General features: G+C 44.9%; 1 protein-coding gene across 9 annotated transcripts in view; it reads right to left on the minus strand.

The window, feature by feature from the left end:
- The window catches only part of GRB10 (growth factor receptor bound protein 10), a 267,426-nt gene that overhangs the window by 24,284 nt on the left and 218,751 nt on the right, over positions 1-24,391 (minus strand). For 8 of the 9 annotated variants that reach the window (XM_061590044.1, XM_061590039.1, XM_061590042.1 and 5 more), the window contains 3 exons: positions 18,265-18,363; positions 8,829-8,906; positions 1,991-2,107 (listed from right to left, as the gene is read on the minus strand). In XM_061590044.1, the coding sequence (XP_061446028.1) occupies positions 1,991-2,107; positions 8,829-8,906; positions 18,265-18,363 (294 nt within the window). The remainder of the gene's footprint in view (positions 1-1,990; positions 2,108-8,828; positions 8,907-18,264; positions 18,364-24,391) is intronic. The other variant, XM_061590041.1, reaches the window with a different exon arrangement.

The following is a 24,391-nucleotide window of genomic DNA, read 5'->3' on the forward strand; positions in this document are numbered from 1 at the left end:
GGAGTGGGAACAGGGACACAACTAGCTTGAGAAAGCAGGGAGCTGTGGACACAGCTCAGGGAAAAGGGCCCCAGCCCAGTTAAGCTTGCGGAACTCCAACGTTTGCTCAGTCTTTACCCCTTCCATTAGGCTGCAGTCCTGCTCTACACCCCAGGACTTACTGGGCCGCGGGGTGAGCTTTGCGGCCAAAGCCCAAGCCACCATCTTAGGGGTGTGTGCACACGCAATGCTGATGCAGCATGCCGCAAGAGGGTAGGGCGGCTGAGGGGATTTAAACCCGTGCCGCCTGCTTCCTGCCCTCCTTTGAATTTCTCTGTGCCTTCCCGACCCTCCCTCTGCTGCAGTGCGATTAATTTGGTTGCTACAGGGCTGACTAGGAATTTTTGGCCTGCTTGCCTCCGTTTGCCAGCAGGTTTCTTTTACCTACTACACACTGTGGTTAGCGGGAATGGTCAAGGGTTAGAACGGGTGCCTTTGTTTGTTAATAGGCTGATTGGTTTGTTTGGCTTTAATGTGTTTGAATGATCACTTGGGCAAAGTGTGGGAAAAGGTTCAAAGGGGAACGGCAGCCATGTAACACCTTTAGGCACCTTTGGGGGTGATAGGCAGTCTGGACGCCTGCAGCTCAGGGCTATACAGCCTGGGGGCAGAATACGGGCCATCTTTGGGGCCAACCTGCATCATCCACTCAGAGTTTCAGAGCATGCAGGTTGGACCCCCTACGCACCTTCAGGGTGTGGCCTGAGCTGGGGTCTGGCACAGGGGCAGGCCCTGACTCAGACAGGGTTTGGTTGCCCTATAGCTGCAAGCAGGCTTTGCCTGATTCATCATGATGCTCTCACACTTAATTTCCCTTCTGCAGGTTCATTATTCTAAATGGATTCTGTTTAATAAAGTGGCTGTATACCCTGGGGCATGTATGTGATTGCTATAACCATTATGCAAGGCTGCCTTATTGCTTTTATATGTACAAGTGCCTTTAGGAGGGTAAGATTTAATAGTTAAGCTCATAATGTTGTCTTCTGTAGCTTGGACACCTGCCAGAGAACTAGTTTGTTAGAAGATGAGGTTGCGGAACAGTCAATGTCCCTCAGCTGGGCCTTATCTATGAGGAGACTAGATGTAGCCTCAAGAACACCTCTTTGAAGCTCATCTAGATAGCCACTAACAAGCTGCATGTGCTGAGAACCGGTAGCACATGTGATAGGAGGCTGGTAGGGAGGGAAAGGACCGTTTGATGTACAGTAGCCTTGGCACTGATCCAGTTAGCTCTAATGAGCTACATGTGCCAAGGATGGGCTGCACGTGCTGATTAACAGTAGGGCACGCGCCATGGAAAGAGTAGCATAGAGAGGTCAAGATGTGCTTTGGCACCAGACCAGTGTCCTCTCACGTAAATAGGGTGATCCATCAGGTGCCTTGACACCCCAGATCAAGGGACGGGAATACTTCAAAGATAGTGAGATAGTAGCCATTGTCTATTAGGCATAGGGCAGCTTTGATGCCTAGTCTGATTAATGATGGACCCTGTCAAGATGTGCCGATTTGATGTTAGATATAGCTAATGATGCATTCTGTCACTGTGTATGCCTTGCCAAGATTTTCTCTATATAAGGTGCCTGTGCCATGAGCTCAGGATGCAGACCTTAACGCCTCTATGTGAGAGACCTTGGGTCTGTTCCGCTGGGTAGGCATGCCTGATATGTACCCAATAAAGCTTTCTCCTTTGTGAGTAAACCATGAGTCTGCCTCATTGTTCTCCTTGATACCGACCCTAAAATACTTGAAAGCCCACGGCCGGGGCAATACAGTGGCTCATAATTTTAACCCAAGGAATGGTGTCTGTGTCAATGGCAGTGATCAGGCACTATACTACCAGTCACAGCAGGCATCAGTTGGCAAGTATCAGTTGTTGTAAACCATTCAGAGAGCTTCGGCTATGAGGCGGTATATAAATGCAATAAATAAATAAATAAAAAAGTTCCCTTACCCTCCAAGCATATCCTTCTTCCAAAGCTGCACTCTGTGCTTCTGCTGGATTTTCAATAACTCTTCCTATTTGTCCAGAAAAATCCATTGCTACTAAGAAATTTTCAGACACACTTCTCTGAAAAGAAATTATTATTATTATTATTATTATTTAGTGAAGATAACTACTGATTGCTCCTATTATTTTTTAAATTCTCCTCCAATCCTGTAGATTTCCAGTTTTTCAGACTATTTTTAGATTGGTATAGACAGATATTGCTCTGGTGGGCCCCAAAAATAAGTAATTTAAAACACAGCTGTGGCAATGGTTTTTACTGCACCAAGCTTTTCGGGCACAGGTGTAGATAAGCTTTTGAGTTACTAAAGAGCTCTTCTTCATGGAGCAACCCTTTGAGTCAGAACCCACATTAAAATTTACAGGCCAGGATCCAGAAAATAGCACAACCAGTTCTGTACCCCCAAGGGGGCTTTGGGCTTAACATTACCTCAAAACAACAATTAATCTAACTGCCTGACAGCAGAATCACTTTTGAAATTAAAGAAACTTTCAAAAGCAGTTTGTAATATGGCATGGAGCAGGGAATGCTATTCAAAGAAAATCAAAAGTCATACTGGGCATGGCTTGTCTAAAGTGGTCATAGTTTTTGCCCTTCTATATACTCTACAGATTTACAGCATAATAAAAATAAATTCAGAGTAAAATAATAAGACAGATAACAAGCAAGCAGAGTCAGTAAAATGAATTGAGATACCACATAAGAAATCTGGGGAGTACAAGACAAACAATGCTGTGTTTCTAATAGTGTGATACTATGGAAAAGGCAGCCTTGGTCCAAGATGCATCTCTCGTGAAAAATGAAATACATATGTCTATGGGTGCGTGAAGTCGGAATAGTTGTAACTTGGAAGTCCAACTTTTTTTTTAAAAAAAGATGATCCATTAAAAACACCACTTTGCCCATTTTGTATTTTATTCCATTTTATTGATTTGTGAGTCATAGTCCCCCAAGTAACCAAAGAACGTGACTGGATTAGCATTCTGCAAGGGCCAGAAAACTCCCATTTTCAAATTAAACAGGACAAATCTTGTGATTACAGGATCTTTAGATATTTGAAATTACAAAGCAAAGAAGCTGCAAAATACAGTATTTCTCTCTTACAACCACATCAAGTGTGACACTTTTGCAGACCTAGTTAAATTTCATACACAAAACCTGTATTATCACCAAATGTGAAACAAGGTAAAACACGAGATTTTGTCAATAATACAAACTGGACCGCTAAAGCACCTGATACAGTGTCAAAGTTTCCATATGTTCAGGCTTAAAAAGAGTGGGGCTGGGATCAGAGAAGGAATTGAACTGGATATTCTACATTTTCACAATAATTGTCTACAGTGCCCTCCATGTGAACAAGTGTAGTTCTAGAATTATTTAACTCTATCTGGATTCATAGATTTAATTCTTCTAATTCTTCCTAAAGAGACTTGACATTCATAGTCAGGTGGTGGTGAACTGATTTAATTTAAAAATATCTAAACAGCCCTCAATCCAAATGGATCTCAAACATAATCCATCATAAAACAATTTAATTAATAAAAAACCTTTCAGTTAAACCTGTGCTAACGGCTTTCTATGTTCATTCAAAGTCTAAAATGCTGAGAAATTACAACTGTAATTTTCACAGATTATTTAGTCAATATGGATATGGGATGGTATCCTGTTTTGTGGTTCATCCCAGCTTCACCATTACCTTGGAGCTGGGTGCCATCAGTGGTAGAGAGGTGGACTTAAATCCCAGATTTGCCTGGTCACTTGAATAGACACATGCAGTTTATGCAACAGAAGCTCCCATTCCACCTTACAAGTACGCAACTGGCAGTCATTACCATCCACACAGAATAACAGAGCTGGAAGGGATCTTGAAGGTAATCTAATTAAGATTTATTTATTTATTTATTTAATTACATTTCTAGACCGCCCTATAGCAGAAAGCTCTCAGGGCGGTGTACAACAAATAAAATCACAATTAAAATATGAGCAAGTGTGGAAAAATATATATATATATATATATATAGTACAATTATAAAACATTAATAAAATTGCCATTGAGATTTATAAATTAAGATCATATTAAGTTTAGAATGTTAAATTAAAATATTTTAAAAATTACAAAATTTAAAAAGCCTGGGCGAAAAGGTAAGTTTTTACCTGGCGCCGAAAAGATAACAGAGAAGGCGCCAGGCGTATCTCGTCTGGGAGGGCATTCCATAGTTCGGGGGCCACCACCGAGAAGATATCTTAGTATGGAACAGCCACAGGTTAAGTATCCCCCCTTATTCTTCCTAAAATCTCCCACACTACCCAGGTAGTGGTGAAGTTGGAACTAGCCACGGGATAGGACACCATACCATATCAATATTGACTAAATAACTGCCTCATACTGAGTCAGACCATTTGTCCATCTAACTCAGTAATGTCTACACAGCGGCTCTCCGGGATTCCAGGCCGGGGTCTCTCTCTCCCATATCTGGAGACACTGGGGATTGAACCTGGGACAATCTGCATGCAAAACACATGCTCTTCTGCATTCAAATGAGATCTTCTATCAATGTACTATTAATGTGATTGTTTTGAGAATGTTATAACTAAAAGCAAAGGTTGCCCACCTTTTTGGACTAGGGGCACATTTTAGGTTTTGAGAGTGCTGAGGGCATCAGTCAAAAACAAAATTGCTACCATGGGAGCAAGGCATAATACAACATGGCTGCCATACCATAAAATTAGAGAGAGTACAGTCATTGCTGCTTCTCTTCCGCCCGCTCCAAGACTACCTCATGTTTATTATAGGTCAGCTATATCCTGTTGGTCCTGATTGTGGAGATACAGCTGTTAAAGGAACAAGAACCCTGTTTTTCCCAAACCAAAACCTGGATTGTCATTCTGTACCCTCTTACCTGGGAGTAATCTCCACTAAAACACAAAGAGACTTACAGTATACACGTCTACAATTACATGTCTCATTGTATAATTAACTTCTGAACTCTTAATGAATGCCTGGACCTCAGCTCCTGCACAGCAGGAGGCATGCCAAAGCCTCTTTGCAAAGTTTTCACATTTTGCATTTGCCATTTGGGGGTTGGGGATTTTTAAAGCATCCACCAACACTTATTGTGCAGTAGTATTTGCAGAAAATAATTCTAGGGAGTACCTGATCTCAGATGAACCAAACACAGGAAAGATGGATCCTGGATGCTAGGTAAAAAGGGAAACTATGGAGATTCCAAGGGCTACTAGAAAACAAGACAGAAGCAGAAAAAGAAGCTCTTTATGACCCCAGAGATTTCTATTGGTTGGTATCCAAACCACTCACTTATCAATTGTAGCTTTATTTTCAGTCATTGGCTAAAAACACTGACAGGCAGGAGCAGTCAGGATGGCTCATTTCAGAGAAATTGCTTAAAAGGGTACCTGCACATTTTGTTTCATTTCTTTGTTTCTTGGAGGAATAGAGACTTAAAAAAAAAATGAAACTCAAGAGTCTGGGGCTCCTGCCAAGGAGTGCCAATGAAGGCCTTTGCAGGTATCATGGCACCCACATGCCATGCACTGGGTTGGCAATCCCCAACAAAAAGTCTCTCATCAGGCAAACTTGAAATTGTAAAATTGAAAATGAGAAACTCAATGCAAAAAAGAAGAAATATCCTCACACACCACTTACAAGGGCAATAATTCACTTACAACTTATCTTCTGCCTAATTTATTGTGAAATAAAGTAGAAATAAGGGTTGCCACATTTTTTCTAACCAGACACCTATGTTTAATGGGGTTGCCAACTTTTACTGGCTACTACTGATTCTACCTATAACAACTGAGCAGGGGGTTGGACTCGGCCCTTTCAACTCTACTATTCTATGATTCTATGAACTGGTTCATTGGATGAGATTAGCTAGGCAGCATGTTGACTCCCATGCCCTACAACCCCTCCAGCTGATTTTTGCACGTTGTATGATTGTTAAAGATGCAAGGTCAGCTGGGGTGCAAGAGGGGACAGGTCAAATGGCAAGCCTAATCTTTAAAGTTGCAATGGAAAAAAAGGAACTTCAGCAGGTCACGCACACACAGCCATACAATTGGCATACAACTCTCCTGTCCTTCAAAAGCTGCCTGTCATCTGCTGGGCAACTCACAGATATTTTCCCTTCACCCCATGACTCGGAAACTCTTATTACTCATCTTCTTTGACTGCTTCTCTGTCTCCTTTCAAACCTAACTTCTAACCTCTTGCCGTACCTGAAATACATGCTCTTCAAGGCTGAAACCTAGTTGGTGATAATCTTGTCTAGAAACAGTAGGTTTCTGTATTTCCAGAGTCTAAGATTGGCCAGAAACGTTTGTCTAGCAACAGCAGAATAAGCAAATCCATTGCCTAACAATTACTAGAAAAATGCTTTTTTAAAATAAAAACTACAAACATGTAACACAACTCAGTGTCTACCACATATTAGGCATTCACCTTGACCTACACTGCCAAGTTTCAAATCACTCTGTTGAACCATTTTCAAATTATATGCTGCAGAATCTACTGACCCTCTTGATTTCTCACATGAAATGTGATTCGGCTGACTCACCCTTAATAAGGCCACAGCTGTGGTGCTATAATAAAACAAACAAACCAATCAATCAAGATACTTTCATCTCTCTTTCTTCTCCTCACTCCATCCAGTCCTTTTCTATCCCTCACACAGTAACACTCCAACTGGCCCTCTCTGCTGACACTAATTACCACTCCTCCCAAACTTCCATTCACACACACCCAGTCCACTTAATCTTCTTTCACAAAGGTTCATTCTAAGCATGCACGGGGGACCCCATTATGAAATCTCATTGGCTACAAAAGTGCCTTTCTAATAACAACTAAACACATTACCTTCATGGAAGCCTAATTAACCAGCAGGTGACAGCAGCTGGAGATCTTAATGCACAAGCAGGACAATACGGGAGGACATTCTCCTTCAGGTATTTGGGTCCTATGCTACATAGGGGTTTAAAAGAAAGCACCAGCATCTTGAATTGGTCCCAGAAGCAAATAGGCACAGAATGTAATTCTTTACTAGATTTGTATAATATGGCTCCGCCTATCCACACCAGACAGAATTCTTGCAGCCAAATTCTGAAATAAATTGAAGTTTCTGAGTCATCTTCACAGGAAGCCATTTGTAATGCATGACAATTGTACTACAGAAAGTTACCACGGCATCCTTCTGGAGAAAGAGCTGCAGCTGATGAATCAGCCTAAGCTGCTACAAAGTACTCCATGCCACTTTGAACCTCCGACTGCTGAGCAGAGTGTGACCCCATTCAGAATAAGAAGAATGGCAATGTTCTGGTCCTGAGAACCAAACTGAATTAGCCTTAAGCTTCCATGCGTTGGACAGTAGTACTGTTTTTATTTGCTTGCTTGCTTTTGATGCTATATTATTTTTTAAATTTTAAAATTTTAAAGATACAACAAAACAAAAATGGTGGTACTATTTTTGTTTGTGGTTCTTTGATATTATTTTTAATTCCATTTTTTAAAGATATAACAAAACAAAACAGTGGGGTACCAACACAGGAAATTAAAAAATATCTTGACTGCATATTGACAATCAACAAAAGTATATAAAAATACATTTCTTTCTGCACCTAGATACAGGGCAGATATATTGCTATCTGCCTCATTCATGTAGGAAATAAAACTCCGCCATTCTGTGACAAGTGTGTCCTTGTCTTCTGCCTTTTGCAATCTTTAACTTTTGTGTACATTTTTCTATTAATGCTGTCACATTTTATTGTATCACAAGAGGACAGAGATGCCATTCAAGCCCTTCCAAAATCGAACAATAAGAGACCAGGCTGCAACTAACATAAAACGAATGAACTGTTTATCCTTTAGGGCCAAATTTTCACTCAGAAACAAATTTAGTAGAGCCAATTTTAGAGTTCTATATATTTCTTGATTCATAATCTTTTCCCATTTCTGAAAACAGTGAGTCCCAGAACTTCAGTGCAGGTCCACCACACATGGGTGAATAATAATAATAATAAAATTTTATTTCTGAGTCACCTATCTGGCCGAATTAACGGCCACTCTAGGCGACGTACATTAATACAATAAAATACAATATAAAATAGATAAGACCATCAATCATCTAACCCACTCTCCCAGTTAATAACATGTTAACAACTAACCCATCCCAGAAATCCCATAGGCCTGCCTGAATAGCCAGGTCTTCAAGGCCCGGCGGAAACCAATTAAGGAGGGGGCACGACAAAGATCAAACGGGAGGGAATTCCAGAGCCTTTCTCTGTGAACTCCTCCAGCAAAGAGGGAAAGCAATCTTAGAGGTATAGGATAACTTTACAGAGTAAGAACTTTACTCCCTTTACTGTACGCTGTTGAACTGTGTTTGTTGAAATATGACTTGTACTTTAAAAAGTATTTTTTCCTTTTACATGTGATGAATTACAGTAGCCTATGGCATTGAGCAATAAAGATTCATTTCATTTCATTTCCAGAGGTTAAATACAATTTTTGAACCACTTTTAACATAAATTCCTTTGTTGCTGCAGACATATGGAAATTTTGTCCACATTGATATCCACAGGACTGTAGTACTGTTGAAACCATATTGTTATTGTTCACTGAGCCCCTTTCAGGCAATCATATTCTTCTTGATCCATCATTTGGCGACTCCAGAGTCACTGCTAGCTGGGAAGTAGCTTCTTATTTAAACTGTGAGAAAGGTGACTATAATGCAAGTGAAAGGATGTCTACACTTAAAATTAGAAACTTACTATAGGAGTGGTGAAATGTGGAAGCAGAGCTTTTCTCTGTTGCGGAATTCTGTAGTTCTGGTACAGCAACATCCCATACTGCAGATTGGAGGGGAAAATATTCAGAAGCTTATTTTGTTTAGTATTTATTTATTCAATTAATTAATTAACCATCCTTCACCGATAGGTTATGTATTATTTTACATAATTGTAAAATCATTAAATACAATATATAAATAATCTAAATAAATAAACTAAATCACCGCATAATCAAATCACTAACAGCAAGGTGAACGGTCATATATTCCAAAAAGCCTGGGTAAGGAGCTTCTATGTCTTCTAAATATACCCAGAACTTGATCAGTTCAAGTTGTCAAAATGGGTCCAGGAACAGAAGACCCTAAAATTTGTCTTGCAATTAAGTAAATTTCTGGGAAGTAAGTGAGGAGCATGACACAAACTTTGTCATACATTTTAGAAGGGGCCTTGAGTCATCTAGTTTAATAACGTGTTCAGTACAAGACCTGAAATTCAGGATACAGCTACAGAATCCCTGAAAGATGGCCACCAAGCTTCAGCTTAAATATCCTCAGCAAAGGATAGCCCACATATCTCAAATCAGCCTGTTCCATTGTTGAACAGTTCTTACGTCTGCAAAGTTTCTCCTAATGTTCCCTGTAATTTCCACCCATTTGTTAAAGTCCTTCCCTCTGGGATAAAAAACACATCTGCTCCAATATCTGCATAACAGGCGTTCAGATATTTGATGCTATCATGTCACACACACCCAGTCCCGCTCAATCTTCTCTTCTCCAGGTTAAACATACACAGCTCTTCCAGTTGATCCAGACTGGACTTTGTTTCCAGACTCCTTATTCCCCTAGACATACTGCAGTTGGTCAATGTCCTTCTTGAAATGTGACACTAACTGGACACAGTATTCTAGCTGCAGTTTTGACCAGTGTAAAATAGAGTGGAACTGTTACTTCTCAGTAATTACTATTTCTACTTACTATATCCATAATCAAAGACATTGGCGGCTTTCAGACATGGGGCTGATTGTGTTAGTTTAATGGATTAAAAAGGTAGCACTTCTGTCCCAATTTCTAAAATTTCTTTCAGACTGCAGTACCTGTTACGGTAAGGAACGCAGGTTTTTCAGCAGATATACTGGCATTTTGCACAACTGTCACATGGCTTGTTTCATCCCTCACCCATTATACACATGTGCACTATTCCCCACTGTGTAGGTCTAATATCTCATCCTGTCGCCATGCAAGCCCTCCCCTTTAGGATCTGACTTTTTAAATTATTTTAGTTGTATTGACACAGGGGTGTGTGTAGGAAATGCTACTGCTATCTGCACCAATGCTGGCTACTGGTACAGTTTTCATCAGGCAAAACACCCTCCTGCGTGACTAAAGGGTGGGAACACACTGCATGCTGGGATGCCTGTCATGTGAACAGCTGCAGCTAGCAAAGAAGTCCTGCAATCTTCCGGGTTCCCAGCCTTGCTAACGGATTATTTCTGGTATCATTTGCCACAGAAATTTGTACTAAACTCGCACTACATTCCACTAGAATTCCGGAGCTAGCTTGCACATAATGTGAAAGACCATATATAATGCGCAAATTGCCAGGTAAGAAATCATCAGAATAACAAAATAAAGTGCAGTGTGAAAGCAGCCACTGTGGAAATAAAGTGATATACGAAAATGTACCATTGGTCTCACCTGAAAGGTGATTTTCATAGGAGTGGGCCATCACTACGAGTAATAGTTCCACCTATTGTGCGAAGGCAAGAATGTTTTTTTTTTTGAAGTCAAGACTAGGGGCGTCAGGCCCCTCCCACTCTCCAGTTCATTCGTAGCAAGTCTAAAAAGAGATATCTAAAAATACAAGAACAAGGCCAACAGACCCGCCAGGAAAATAACACAGTAGTCACATGCATAATAACATGACTCTAACATAACAATATAACAGACTAAAAGTCTTGACTTCACTCTTACATTTAAATATAATAGCGTAACAATAATATGTAACCCATTAAAATTATCTAGTCATCCTCTAACTGATGGCCCACTCCTATGAAAATCACCTTTCAGGTGAGACCAATGGTACATTTTCCATAGGAGGTGGGCCATCACTACGGGATGTACCAAAGCAGCCCATACAGGGAGGGACCACCCACGTGTTAATCCTCATTAAGAACCTGTTGCAACACTCGTCTGCCGAAAGATGCGTCAGCAGAGGCATAACGATCAATTTTATAATGCCTTATAAACAAGTGTGGGGTAGTCCAGACTGCAGCTCTACAAATATCGGCAACAGGAGCATTAGTGGCAAAAGCAGCCGAAGTGGCAGCTGACCTGGTAGAATGAGCCGTTATACTAGCTGGAACTGACAGCTTCAGAGACTCATATGCTAAAGTAATACATGCCCTTAACCAACGGGATAAGGTAGGATTGGATACTTTATGCCCCATAGATCTTGGATGAAAGGATACAAACAGAGACTCCGTTCGTCGAATCTCTTGGGTCCTAGACAGGTAGGTCTTGAGAGCCCTCCGGACATCTAACGAATGCCAAGCCTTCTCGAGAGGATGGGTAGGATTCGGGCAAAAGGAAGGCAAAACAATGTCCTGGTTGCAATGAAAAACTGAATCGACCTTGGGACGGAAGGAAGGATCAATCTTCAACACAACAGAGTCCTTATGGAAGACGCAGAGGTGTCGAGCAGAAGACAATGCGCCCAACTCCGAAACGCGTCTGGCAGATATGACTGCGATCAGGAACAAGACCGTGAAGGACAGCATACGTAGGGGCACAGTCCTGATGGGTTCAAACGGAGGGCGTTGCAAAGCCTGCAGAACTTTAGGCAAACTCCATGAGGGGAACCGATGGACAACAGCCGGAGAGCGTAGGGCGACTCCCCTCAAAAAACGTTTGATGAACGGATGTGAGGAAATATGAGCTCCGGGAAAGGACACTGAGAGAATGGACGACAGAGTGGACGCATGTCGATGTAGAGTGTTGGGTCGAAGTCCCATCATAAAGCCGCTATGGAGATATTGCAACACCTGATGCACAGTGGCCTGAGATGGATCGTGGTGGTGGGACAGGCACCACTTGGAGAAAGCCACCCAGGTATGTTGATAAATACGAGTGGTAGATGGTCTTCTCAAGGCCAAAATAATATCAATCACAGCGTCAGACAGTCCAGCTGACCTCAAATGTCCCCGTTCAAATGCCACGCTGTTAGATTGAGCCAAGTAGGGTCCTGGTGCCATACTGGACCCTGGGATAGAAGGTCTGGCCTGACTGGAAGTGTCCAAGGATCCATCATTGACATTGCCAGAAGATCTGAGAACCACAGTCGGCGTGGCCAAAATGGTGCTATTAGAACCAGCTGTGCCCTCTCGGTTCGCGCCTTCCTCAAGGTTTTGGCTAACAATGGTATGGGAGGAAAGGCGTACAAGAGACCGTCTGGCCACGGTGTTGTCAGAGCATCCACTGCTTCCGCTGTTGAGTCCAGGTATCGGGCAAAGTACCTGGGAAGCTGGCAATTGCGACTGGAAGCAAACAGGTCGACTGAGAGGACGCCGAACCGACACTGGAGACGATGGAAAATGACTGGATGAAGTTTCCATTCTCCCGGAAAGACCTGTTGTCTGCTGAGCCAGTCTGCTGTCACATTCCAAATTCCTCTGAGATGTTCTGCTTTCAGGGATTGTAGATGTTGTTCTGCCCAGACAAAGATGAGGAAGGCTAAGTCCTGCAGAGGACGAGACCTGGTGCCCCCCTGTCTGTTCAAATGTGATTTTACACACGTATTGTCTGTTCGAATGAGCACATGGTCCAAAGGGAACAGAGACTGAAAATGACGTAGAGCTAAGTGGACAGCCTTTAGCTCCAGCCAGTTGATGCTTTGAGTTTGCTCTGCGGTGGACCAAACCCCCTGAACGTACTGGGAGTTGCAGTGGGCTCCCCAACCTATGAGGCTGGCATCTGTGGTTACAACGGTTCTGCGGGATTCCCTGAACGACGTGCCCTTGGAGAGGTGTTGAACCTTGGTCCACCAGCGGAAGGAGAGACACAGTGCGGGACTCAAATGAACTTTGCGATGGTTGGAGCTGGCAATGTCCTTTTGAAAGGGCAACAGAGTCCATTGAAGGTGCCGAGTGTGAGCTCGAGCCCATGGCACAATGTGGATTGTAGAGATGAACATTCCGAGCGCTCTGGCGAGAAGCATGACGTCTGCGGATGTTTGTTGCATCAGGGACCTTGCGATGCTTGTGATCGCAGTGATGCGATCTGGAGCCAAGAAAACCATTGCCTGCAGGGTGTCCAACATTGCCCCTAGATGTAGTAGGCGTTGGGTTGGTTGGAGATGGCTTTTGTCGAAGTTGACAAGCCAGCCGTAGGCCTGCAAAACATTGAGGGTGATCGTTAAATGATGATGAGCCAGCTCCTCAGACTTGGCCCGTATTAGCAGATCATCCAGATATGGGTAGAGATGAACCCCTTGGGTCCGGAGATAAGCCACTAGGATGAGTAGCACTTTGGTAAACACTCTTGGAGCAGAGGAGAGGCCGAATGGCATCGCTCTATATTGAAAGTGCTGGTGGCCAAAAGCAAACCGAAGAAACTTTCTGTGGGCTATGCAAATGGGCACATGGAGATACGCTTCCTTAAGGTCGATAGAAGCCAGGAAGTCTCCTTCATGCAGACTCTCCGTAATGGAGTGGAGTGATTCCATTTTGAACCTGCGATATGTTACAAAACGGTTGACAAACTTGAGGTCCAATACCGCCCTCCATGATAAATCTCGTTTTGGCACAGCAAATAGGAGGGAGTACACCCCTTCCGACCTCTCAGTTGTGGGGACTGGCTCTATTGCTGCTATGTCCAAGAGGTGATGTATAGCTGTCTGCATGATTCTGTGCCTGGCTGGTGCCGTTGGGCAAGGGGACGGATGGAATCTGTCTGATGGGGTTGCCCAAAACTCTATGGCATAGCCATAACTGAAAAGCTCCCTGATCCAGGAGACCGTAGTGAGGCGCAGCCAACGGTCTCCAAAATGAAGTAATCTGCCACCTATGGGAAGTGTGTTAATACTGCTTGCGTTGGCGAGGACCTCCCCTATATGAGGACAACGAGTTGCCCCTGCGCCCTTGGTACTGACCTCTGCCCTGGAAGCGTCGGTTCCAGGAGCCCCTGAATGAAGTGGGGTCATAGGATCTGAAGTCGCGGCCTCGTCCTCCTGGCCGCGTTCCTCGAAAGGGCTGGTTAGTACAGAAGGGAGGAAATCGCCTGAAAGGCCTGTGGTCGATGTTCTTGACAGTGGCCAGAACCGGTTTGTGGGCGTCTTTGGGATCAACCAGCACTGCCTTTAGAGCTTCCTCGTCGAAGAGTAAAGATCCGGAGTAAGGAGCCCTGGACAGATTCATTCTGGCCGCTGAATCAGCTTGCAGGGGCGAAGCCAGAGAGTCCGTCGAGTGACTATCTGAGCCGTCATGGCTCGCGCCCCCAACTGAGTGGCATCCAAGGTGGCATCGGCCACAAAAGCTGCTGTCTTACGCAACTTTATCAGTGACCTTCTGAGGGCGACAGGATCAGGGTTAGTGTCCTCTAGAAGATCATCCAGCCACATCATAGCTGCTCTGGAGAAAATGGAGGCTGAAGCGGAGGCACGCATGGAGAGGGCAGTGGCCTCGTGATTTTTGCGGAGGGCGAAGTCTATTCGTCGCTCAGTAATGTCCTTTAGTTGGGATTCCCCTTCCCTGGGCAAAAGAGATCGTGAAACGAGGCGAGCGATTGGTTCGTCTATGCCAGGGACGTCTAACTTGGTGGCAAAGTCCGGAGCTAGGGTGTAAAGCCTGTCAGCCAGGTTCTTGAAGCGTCGAGATTGGAATGGGTGAGCCCATTCTTCAGAGGCCAATTCCGTAATTGGGTCCGGCACCGGGATGTAGTGTTCAGTAGGTGCAGGGGATTTGAGGACCTTGGCCCCTTTGATAGCTGGGGCGGAAGTTGAAGGTGCAGTCTGGAGTCCAAGGGTATTAACTACCCTGCGTGCCAGGGGCTGATAGTCTGAGGCATTAAACAAGCGATACGAAGTATCCTCCTCATGATCTGAATAGTCGCTCCAGTCGTCTCCTTCAACATGGTCAGTGAAGGTTGACTCCTCCGCATATGAGGCTTCGTCAAAACATCTGCCTCTGGCTACATCGAAGGGATTTGGTAAACAGGAAGGATGAGCTTCATGACACGCACGTTGGTCCATGTTGAGTTGAGGTATGGCAGGAACTTGTGGTAGTGACTGCATTTGGGTGAAAAATGCCAGCATGGCTTGAAGTTGGGAGAGGAAATCAGGAGACAGCTGCAGCCCGGATGTGGCAGATGTTTGTGCCTGAGTAGCTATTGGAACAGATGTTTGGGGCGGTAGAACGGAGGGAGGCTGGTTAGGCGAAAGCTGAGTGGGAAAGCCAGCAAAATCTTCCTCGTCAGAAGCGGCAGGGGAATGAAGTATATCGCTTATGTGTGCCTGAGTTGCTGTGGTGATGGTTGGCACAGAGTCATAGCGTGGGCGCTTTGGTTTGCTATGGCTGGAAAGATGTTTTGTCTTAGCCAGTGCTTTAACATGTCTGGTCTTAGTCGCCTTAGAATGTTGTGGCTTGGCTGCTTGTGACATGCCTGGCTGATCTGGCATCAAATTGGCTGATTGCGACATGCCTGGCTGTTCTGCCATCTTATATTAACTTGGGTGCAGTACACGGCCACAGAGGAGGCAGGATGTAAAGACCCGAACTGGCACAGCGTACGACCACAGAGGGGGTAGGATACACTGGCAGATGGCTAAGTGCACTGCCACAGAGGGGGCAGGATGCACTATGGTATCAGCGTTCGTAATAATATAGGCTGTATTTTAGGCTTGGTACACTCAGATTAGTGCTGTAGGCTGGATTTCAGGCGTGATACACGGCCACAGAGGGGGCAGGATGTACCGAATATAAATCAGATTTAGTGCAAGTCAGCCACTAAAATTAAAGCTCCAGCCTTGAGAATACAAAACCAGCCACTAAGATTAAATTTCCAGCCTTGATAATACAATCACAGTAGATTTGTGTGAGGCAGCCACAGAAATTAAAGCTCCAGACTTGATGATACAGCCACAGTAAATTTGTGTGTAAGTAAGCCCTGTGTAAGCCTGTCTACAACACACATACAACACACATACAGATAGCTTGCAGGGAAGGTATCCGTTGGTTAATAAAGGGTAACAAAAAAGGCGGGAAACTTGAATCCAACCAAAAATGGCGCCCGGAAAAAAGAGCGGGAAAAATGATCCAAAAATGGCGGAGAGAGAAGGAGCAATGGCGGCCGTCTGGGGACGAACTGGGGGAAGGGCTGCCCAGCATAGTCTCGCAGGAGGAGCCGCAGGGCTGATAGCCGCACTTGCGGCTCCAAAAAACCCCAAGAAAGAGAGTGCCGAGAGAAGCCTGTGACGGATGAGGCAGCAGGAGGCAAGCCGCTGCCGCCGCCTGGAGCAGAGCTCTCCGCGGTGAAATTAGAGAGAGAGGGAGAAAGAGAGCCGTATCAACAGGCTCCAGTGAGGCAGAACCCCGGCAGGCTGAAATTAGGTGGCTGGGAAAAGGCAGGGAGCCGCAGCCGCAAACTCCCGCCTGGGAGGGAACCGCAGCCGCGGTCTCTCCGAGGGCTCCACAGAGCGCGGCTTGAGGCAGGAAAAAACGCTACGGGAGAGACAGAACCGCGATCTCCCGAAGCTCAAAATCGGCCAAAAAACGTAGAGAACCGCAGCCGCGGTCTCTGTGGGGACCGACAGACAAGCAAGGGAACAAACTTAAATGACAAGTTAAATACAAAAGAGGGAGAACCACAGCCGCGGTCTCTGAGGGAACCCTCAGACAAGCAAGGGAAATAAACTTAAATAACAAGTTAAACACCAAGCAGGGAAAAAAGGACTGGGGAGACGCACAAGTAACACTGGGCTCGCACCCAGTCAAAACAAATAAACAAATACGAGAAAACTTGGCTAAATGCTACGCTATAGGATCTCAATCTTGTTCGTACGAAGGCAAGAATGAACTGGAGAGTGGGAGGGGCCTGACACCCCTAGTCTTGACTTCAAAAAAAAAAAAAACATTCTTGCCTTCGCACGATAGGTGGAACTATTACCCGTAGTGATGGCCCACCTCCTATGGAAAATGTGTATATTTGTATGCTAGCAAAGAACTTTTTGTAATACAAATGGGTCTAAGTATTGAAGCTCCACCTGAATGGTTCTCCAGAGTGTCTGGCCCCACATATAGTGGGGTCAGCTGGGAGCCACAACTGCAAAGCTGCTGAATGATGCTATCTTTAAGGTTTAATATGGCATTCTTTTCAATGACAAACTCTTTCACCAGAGCAACATTAAGACTGTGACTGCACCACAATGTCTCAGTCTTACTATGTACATGGTGTTATATTTTGGCACACAATTGCCTTTTTCTGAGAGGAAGGTATACAGGCCTGTGCATTTAGGATTACATGTGACCATCGAAAAATAAGAGCTTAAAACATACAGGCTGGCCAATGGAAAGTTGTTTATTATATAGGCAAAATTCATATTGGAATCAACATAGCACAACACACTAGAGCTCATTTGGCTCCCCTTTCAAGTGGCAATTTTTTTGTTAGTTAATCATTTGGAAACTTCTAAGTACTTACTAGCAGCACACTCTGAAGACACAGATTCCTAGTGAGTCTTTTGGGGGAAGTTGAGTGGGGGATTTTCATTGTATAGAGCTGGGCTGGCTCACCTATTTTAGGATGAGGGCTGCACTGACTAATGGTCAACCCTCCAGGGTACATGTCAAAGTGAATGTGGCCCAAGTTTAAAAGTGGATATAGTGAGAACAGTAGCTCTCAATTACTGCCTTCTAAAAAACTTTCCCACCAGTTTTCTACACTATTTTAAATCATTTTTATAATTCCTTATTAAATTGTAAAAAACCCTATCTTTAAAAAAAAACTGGACAAATTTTTGTAGGGGGCTGGGGGCCCAGAAAAAAAGTTTGGCATCATAGTATGACAGCGGGGTCCTATGGGAACAGTGGGTAATATTTTTTTTAAATTAAAAAAAGAAACATTTTCGCAAGCTTTGGGGCCCCCCATAAAAAAACCTAATCACAGCAGGGAACCCACGGGAGTGGTCAACACATACACATGTGTCTACAGGGGGCACAAAATAATTTTGCAAGGGTTGGATACTTCCCGTAGGTTATATACTCCTGGGGTGAAGGAAGACCAAGACTCAAGACTCATCTTATTCGCCTGAATGATGCCACAAACATCACATCCATGTGCACGGTGCCCAGCCACAAGTCTTACAATGGCCTTCACCTAGAGATCATCATAAATGTAAACTGGCTCCAACATTAAAGGTAGACCAGTACCTTGAGAAGTCTAAAGGCAGTTATCCAGCATGTTCTGCTCTGCTCATCATCAGCACACAGCAATCTTAATTCTTTAGTTTCATTTCTCATTCTGTTGAGCTACAAAACAAAAGACAAAACATAATTTCGTATAGCAAACACAAAAGATTTACAGGATGAGTGTAATGATCATAGAAATGCTTACAACATTCCTGTTAGGTAGGTAAGATTATTCTTTTTTGCAGATGTAGGAGTGGTGGCTGAGAGAATAGTGGCTTGCCTAAAGTCATTTAGTGAGTTTATGGTTCAAGTGAGATTTGAAATGATACCTTGCTCATGAACCATGAGTTGTAGCCAAGAATCAACGGAAATTCTTACTGTGAATTTCTCTTCCCAGGGGTCCCTGGAGGGTATTCTGCTGCTTGGGGAGGCACCTCCCCCTGGCGTGCGATAGGCAGGGTCCAATCTTTAGATTATCTCACCCAGGGGGAGGGGCCATTCCGCTCTCTCCCAGACCCACTGGCAGAGCATGGACGACCCCTCAACTCCCTGAAGTGGTCCCTCGATGGAGTTGGACTCCTGGCCCAACTAGCCTGTCATCTCCATGAGAACCCACTGCAACTTGTGGTGACTACCATGCTAAGAGACTTCTGAAAGGAAAAAAAACTGGTAGATAAAATGTAGAAACTACCAGGGCATGAAACAGAAGGAAAAAGGTCATCCATGAAATCCCTGGGAGTCCCTGACTGCCTCTCCCTCATGTACTGTGCTGGCAGAAGCCACTGGAAACTAGCATGACTCAAGCCCTCAGCACCAGAATGAAGAGGTGGGGAAATGCCCTCCAGGAACCCGAGAAAAGAAATTTACGGTAAGAATTTCCACTGATTCCCCAGTGGTTCCTGGAGGGCATTCTGCAGCTTGGGATATTGAATGAGCAATAATAACTTCCTGGGTGGGATTCTGGTTGAGGGAAGGTCATGCCTGGACCACCCCTTGCAAAGCCCTCCTCCCAAATGTGGCATCCGCCGAGGCCCAGGAGTCAATTTTGTAATGCTTGGCAAAGGTACGCAGTGATGCCTACGTGGCTGCCCTACAGATTTCTATGACTGGGAAGCCTCCTTTAGCAGCCCCCTTTAGTAGATGCCCCCCACAAGGAGTGGGCCGTGAGCCCTCGTGGTGGTGGTTTGCCCAAAGCCTGATAGGCCTGGATAATGGCCTCCTTAAGCCATTGTGAGATGGATGAGGGGGGAACTTTCCTGCCCATCGTTACCCCAACCAAAGGTAATGAATAGTGCCTCTGACTTCCTAAAACTAGCAGTCCTTTCCAGGTAAAACTTTAGCACCCTACACACATCCAGAGTGTGCCAGGTACATTCCTTAGACGACAACAGATTGGGGCAAAATGAGGGAAGGATCACCTCCTGAGATCTGTGAAAGACTGAATTTATTTTAGGAATAAATGATGGGTCTGGCCACAAGACCACCTTGTCCTGATGAAATATGCAAAATTGCGGGTCTGAGGAGAGGGCCTCTAACTCTGATACCCTTCGAGCAGATGTGATAGCCACCAGAAAGGCTGTTTTAAGAGTCCAGAGCTTTATCTCACATGTGGCCAGGGGTTCAAGACACGGACCCATAAGGGCTGATAGTACTCAATTTAAGTTCCATGTGGGGAACTGATGGATGACTTGGGGATCCCATAATCCCACTCCCCTAAGGAACCGCCAACATAAGGGATGCAATCACAAAGAGGGATCACCCCTACAGCTCAGAATGCTACCAACAGCCAATGCCTGGAGCTTCAGGGTATTTGTACTAAGCCCCTTATCCATCCCAGCCTGCAGGAAACCCAGGACATCCTATATATCTAGAAGCTGGATCTCGCCCTTGGGCTCGGCACCAGTCTATGTATACCTTCCAGGTACAGCCATGAGTTTTATGGGTTGACACCTTTTGTGATGCCAGTATGGTATTCAGAACTGAGCCTGAAAACCCCAATTCTGCTAACCATTGCCACTCAGACTCCACGCTGTTAGTCGGAAGATCTCTGGGCAAGGGTGGAAGACTGGACCATGACTCAAGAGGTCTGGTCAGAATGGAATGTACCACAGGTCCTGTACTGAGAGGTGCAGTAACTCTAGAAACCATGCCCTCCTTGGCCAGTATGGAGCTATCAGAATCACCTCAGCTTTCAGATGCTTGATGTGTCTGACCATCTGTAGAACAAGAGGGATGGGAGAAAAGGCATAGAGGAGACCCGCTGGCCAGTCCGTCACCAGTGCATCCAGCCCCTGGGCTTCCGAGTGGTGGAAACGGGAGAAGAACCTGTGGAGCTGAGCATTATGATACGTTGCAAAAAGATCCACCTGTGGGACTCCGAAGATCTTGATATTTGTTGGAAGACCTGAGGATGAAGACACCACTCTGTATCTGAAAGGGAGGTTCTGCTCAGCCAATCCGCAGTTATGTTCTGGACTCCTGCCACATGTTCTGCCCTCAGGGACAGGAGATGAGTTTCTGCCCAACTCAACAACCTCCAGGCCTCTTTTGCCAGAGCAGCCAATTTTGTTCCTCCTTGATGATTGTATGCCTTGGTAAAGGTATTGTCAGTTCTCACCAAAATGTCTCTATGATGTGAACTCCTGGAGTGCCAGACACATGGCCTATAGCTCCAACCAGTTGATACTATGTCACCTTTCGCTGTTCTTCCATACTCCCTGTGTCACATGAGTATCCAGATATGCCCCCCATCCATAGAGACTGGTATCCAAGGTCAGAATCTTCCTCACTGGTGATTCTAGGCTTACCCCCATCAGCAGTCTCTGAGGGGCCAACCACCATTCCAACTCCACACGCAGACTTGGACTGATCAGAATCCTCAACCTACGTGACTCTGCTATCTGATGCTGGAAAGGCAATAGCACCTGCATCAGGGGACGAGAATGAAACCAGGCCCAGTTCACCAAGTCCTGGCAGGAAACTAGCATTCCCCACAACTTGGCTAGATCCATCAGGTCTACTGACTCTGAAGCAATCACTTTTGCAGTGAGGTCACGAATCTTGTCTATCCGGCTCTTGAATGAGCTTCTTGTTGAAAAGGGCTCAGTTTATCTGAACGCCTAGGTGACTGATGATCTGAGTCGGTTCCAGGGTACTCTTCTCGTAGTTGACCACAAAACCATGGTCTGTGAGACAATCCAACGTTGTCCGTACATCCCTGGCACATTGACCCCTGGAGTGAGCCCTGACCAACATGTCATCAAGATAGGGGTGAAACGTCAGCCCTAAGGTACTCAGATGGGCCACCAGAGCTACTAGTACCTTGGTGAACACTCTTGGAGCCAAGGTCAAACCAAAGGGCAGTGCCTTGTAATAATGCTGATTGGCGTAACAGAAACGAAGGTATTTCCTGTAATGGAGAATTTTATATATCCACATATATAATCACAGATATTAGAAAGTATATGTTTTGAAATCACAAGGAATTAAGCATAGGCTTGCAGGCCTGTTGAGCCCTAAGATCCAGTCTCACAGAGAACCCTAAAAATCCATAGGCCTTAGAATCAGACCTGTGAGAAGCAGGCAAAGTAAACTTAGTTTGAACTCCTGTGTTCTTGCCAGGTTTCGGCCGGTGCGTGACTGACAGTAATTAATTAGTTTATTGTTTAAACCCAATCAACATATAACTTGGTAAGCAGTGATTCATATATTATACTGTTTTGATCCTGGGAAATAGTTTCTTGTGTAGAGCAATAACGCCATCTAAGGCAAAAATTATGTAATGAGTATCACAGTTTTAATGAAAAGAAAACAGTGCAGTTTAATAGTGATTTAAAAATAACTAGGTGTGTTTTCTCACTTCTAATAAATAGAAAGCAAGTTGGTAAGTGGGTATTCAATGGGGAAAAGGTGTTTTGAGATGGTTTGCCTTTTTATTTCTCTGAGGCTGATTCAGAATTACCCAGTGCCTTGTCTTAAATGTATGGTCTCCAAGCACAGTACAGTACCTTAATCCTAATCCTTCCTCTATAGCCATGTATTTTTATAAGTAAGGAAATGGGATTTCTGAGAAAATATAAGGAATAAGAAACCTGTAGCAACAAATACAGCTGTAGGTGCTCATAAACTTTCAGGCACCCTAAGCCAAAACCCAACCTGACATAGTTAAGGAACATGTTAGCCTGGCCGATCAAGAACAATGGGACAACGGGTGTCCCGGGTTTGCTTGAAAGCACATTCACAATAGTAACTGGTTTCAACTGGCCTAAAAGAGCATTAGTCAAGGGGAGAGCAGAACAATGGTGATATTAGTAAGATGGACAGAATATTGGAATCAGCAGTGGTATTACCTAATGCTTTCTGATTGATTTGGAACGATTGCAGAGGGGAGGAACTGGGATGTTATGTGGGAAGGAACTTATGGGATCGGTGAACTAATGTCACATGCTGTATCTGTACTGCTTAAAAGAGCTTGCACACAGTGCCTCAGTGCAGTCTCTCCTGGATATTTCTGGGAGGCTGACCCTGCATATGCTTGTAAAGAATAAAGGCCTACCTTTTTGCTTCAAGCCTGTGTCTTCCAATTTCTTCAAAGACCCCCAGCAAAAGATCCCATAAGAGAAAATTCTCCATCACCTGTGTCACCAGCGAACTGGGATATGGAGATAGACCTCGGAAAGGTCTATTGATGCCATCCAGTCCTCTCGATCTATGGTCTCTGATACAGACTTCAAGGTCTCCATTTTGAACTTCTTGTAAGACATCCTCCGATTCAGCCAGTCGAGGTCGAGTATAGCCCACACACTCCCATTTTTCTTCAAAACCAGGAAGAAAATTGAGTATATGCCCCAAGCCCACTCTCAAGCAGGTACTGGTTCCAGTGCATGTATGTCCAGAAGGTGACCTATGGCCTTGAGAAAAGCCTGATGTTTTCCTGGTCTCCTGGACTTCAGGGTTGCAATGAACTTTTCCCTTGGAAGCCTAAAAAATTCCAAGAAGTAACCCGACGACACTGTGGAAAGAACTGAGCGGTCTGAGGAGGTTGTTGCCCATGCCCATGCAAAGTATAGCAAACTACCCCCTATGGTTTCATGCAGAGCTCCTGGCCTGGTGTCAGGACGCTTTCCCCTTCTTTGACCCTTTCTGGAACTTCAAAGTGGAGGGGAAAGGAGAGGCGGACTGTTGAGTGGGCCTGTTGGTGTTGGGGGTCCTGTCTGACTTTCCCCATCGAGATTTATACCCAGAAGTATATTGATGCTGAAAGTGTCTGGAGTTCCAAAATGACTGCTGTTGTTTGGTCTTGTGCTCATCCTTTTTTGCTTTGGAAACAGCCTTCTGCTTGTCCCCTGTCTCCACTAAAACTTTCTCCAGAGGATCTCCAAATAGCTTGCCCCCCCCCCGAAGGGAGAGTTCGGCAAATGGCTTTGTGAGCCAGGATCCACTTCCCAGTGTCTCAGCCATAGATTCCACCTAGCCACCATGCCGGAAGCCACTGCCCTGGCATCGAACATCATTGTACACCTTGTAGCATCTGCCTGGAAGGCTGTTGCCAGAAATATCTTCCTCAGCCCATATTTCACTTGCTTAGGGATGTCATCCCTGACTGCCAGTTCATTTGCCCACATCATGTTCACTCGTGCAAACACTGATGCCGCAGCCAAAGCTCTGAAAGCTGCACTTTGTGCCTCAAAATCCCTACGCAGCGCAGCCTCCACCCTTTTATCACAGGTGTCCTTCGATCCCCCTTCCCCTTCAGTGGGAATAGCGGCCGAAGAAGAGAGAGCAACCACTGCTGAGTCCACTGCCGGGGTTTTTAGCTGTCCCATGATAAGGATAATAACCCATGATAAGGACGATAAGGAATAGTGCTTACTAACCAGCTTATGCACTGGTTTGGGTTTGGCTGGGTTGGCCCATTCTGCATTCTACAGAGCCTGGAATGAGTCTGGGAAAGGCAGAATATCTATCTGCAACTGGCCCTCTGGAAAGGCTGCCCTGGAACCTTTAGATGCAGTGGAAGTGCCTGGCTCCTCCTCCTTGGGCTTTTCCTCGGGAAGTTCCAAAACCCATCTAGCCTTTGCTAGCAGAGCAGGAAAAAACTGCCTGAAAAAGTCTCCCCTTAGGAGGAAGTGCTTCCACTTCTTCCTCC

Source organism: Rhineura floridana, chromosome 11, assembly GCF_030035675.1.
Source record: "Rhineura floridana isolate rRhiFlo1 chromosome 11, rRhiFlo1.hap2, whole genome shotgun sequence".
Taxonomy (NCBI): domain Eukaryota; kingdom Metazoa; phylum Chordata; class Lepidosauria; order Squamata; family Rhineuridae; genus Rhineura; species Rhineura floridana.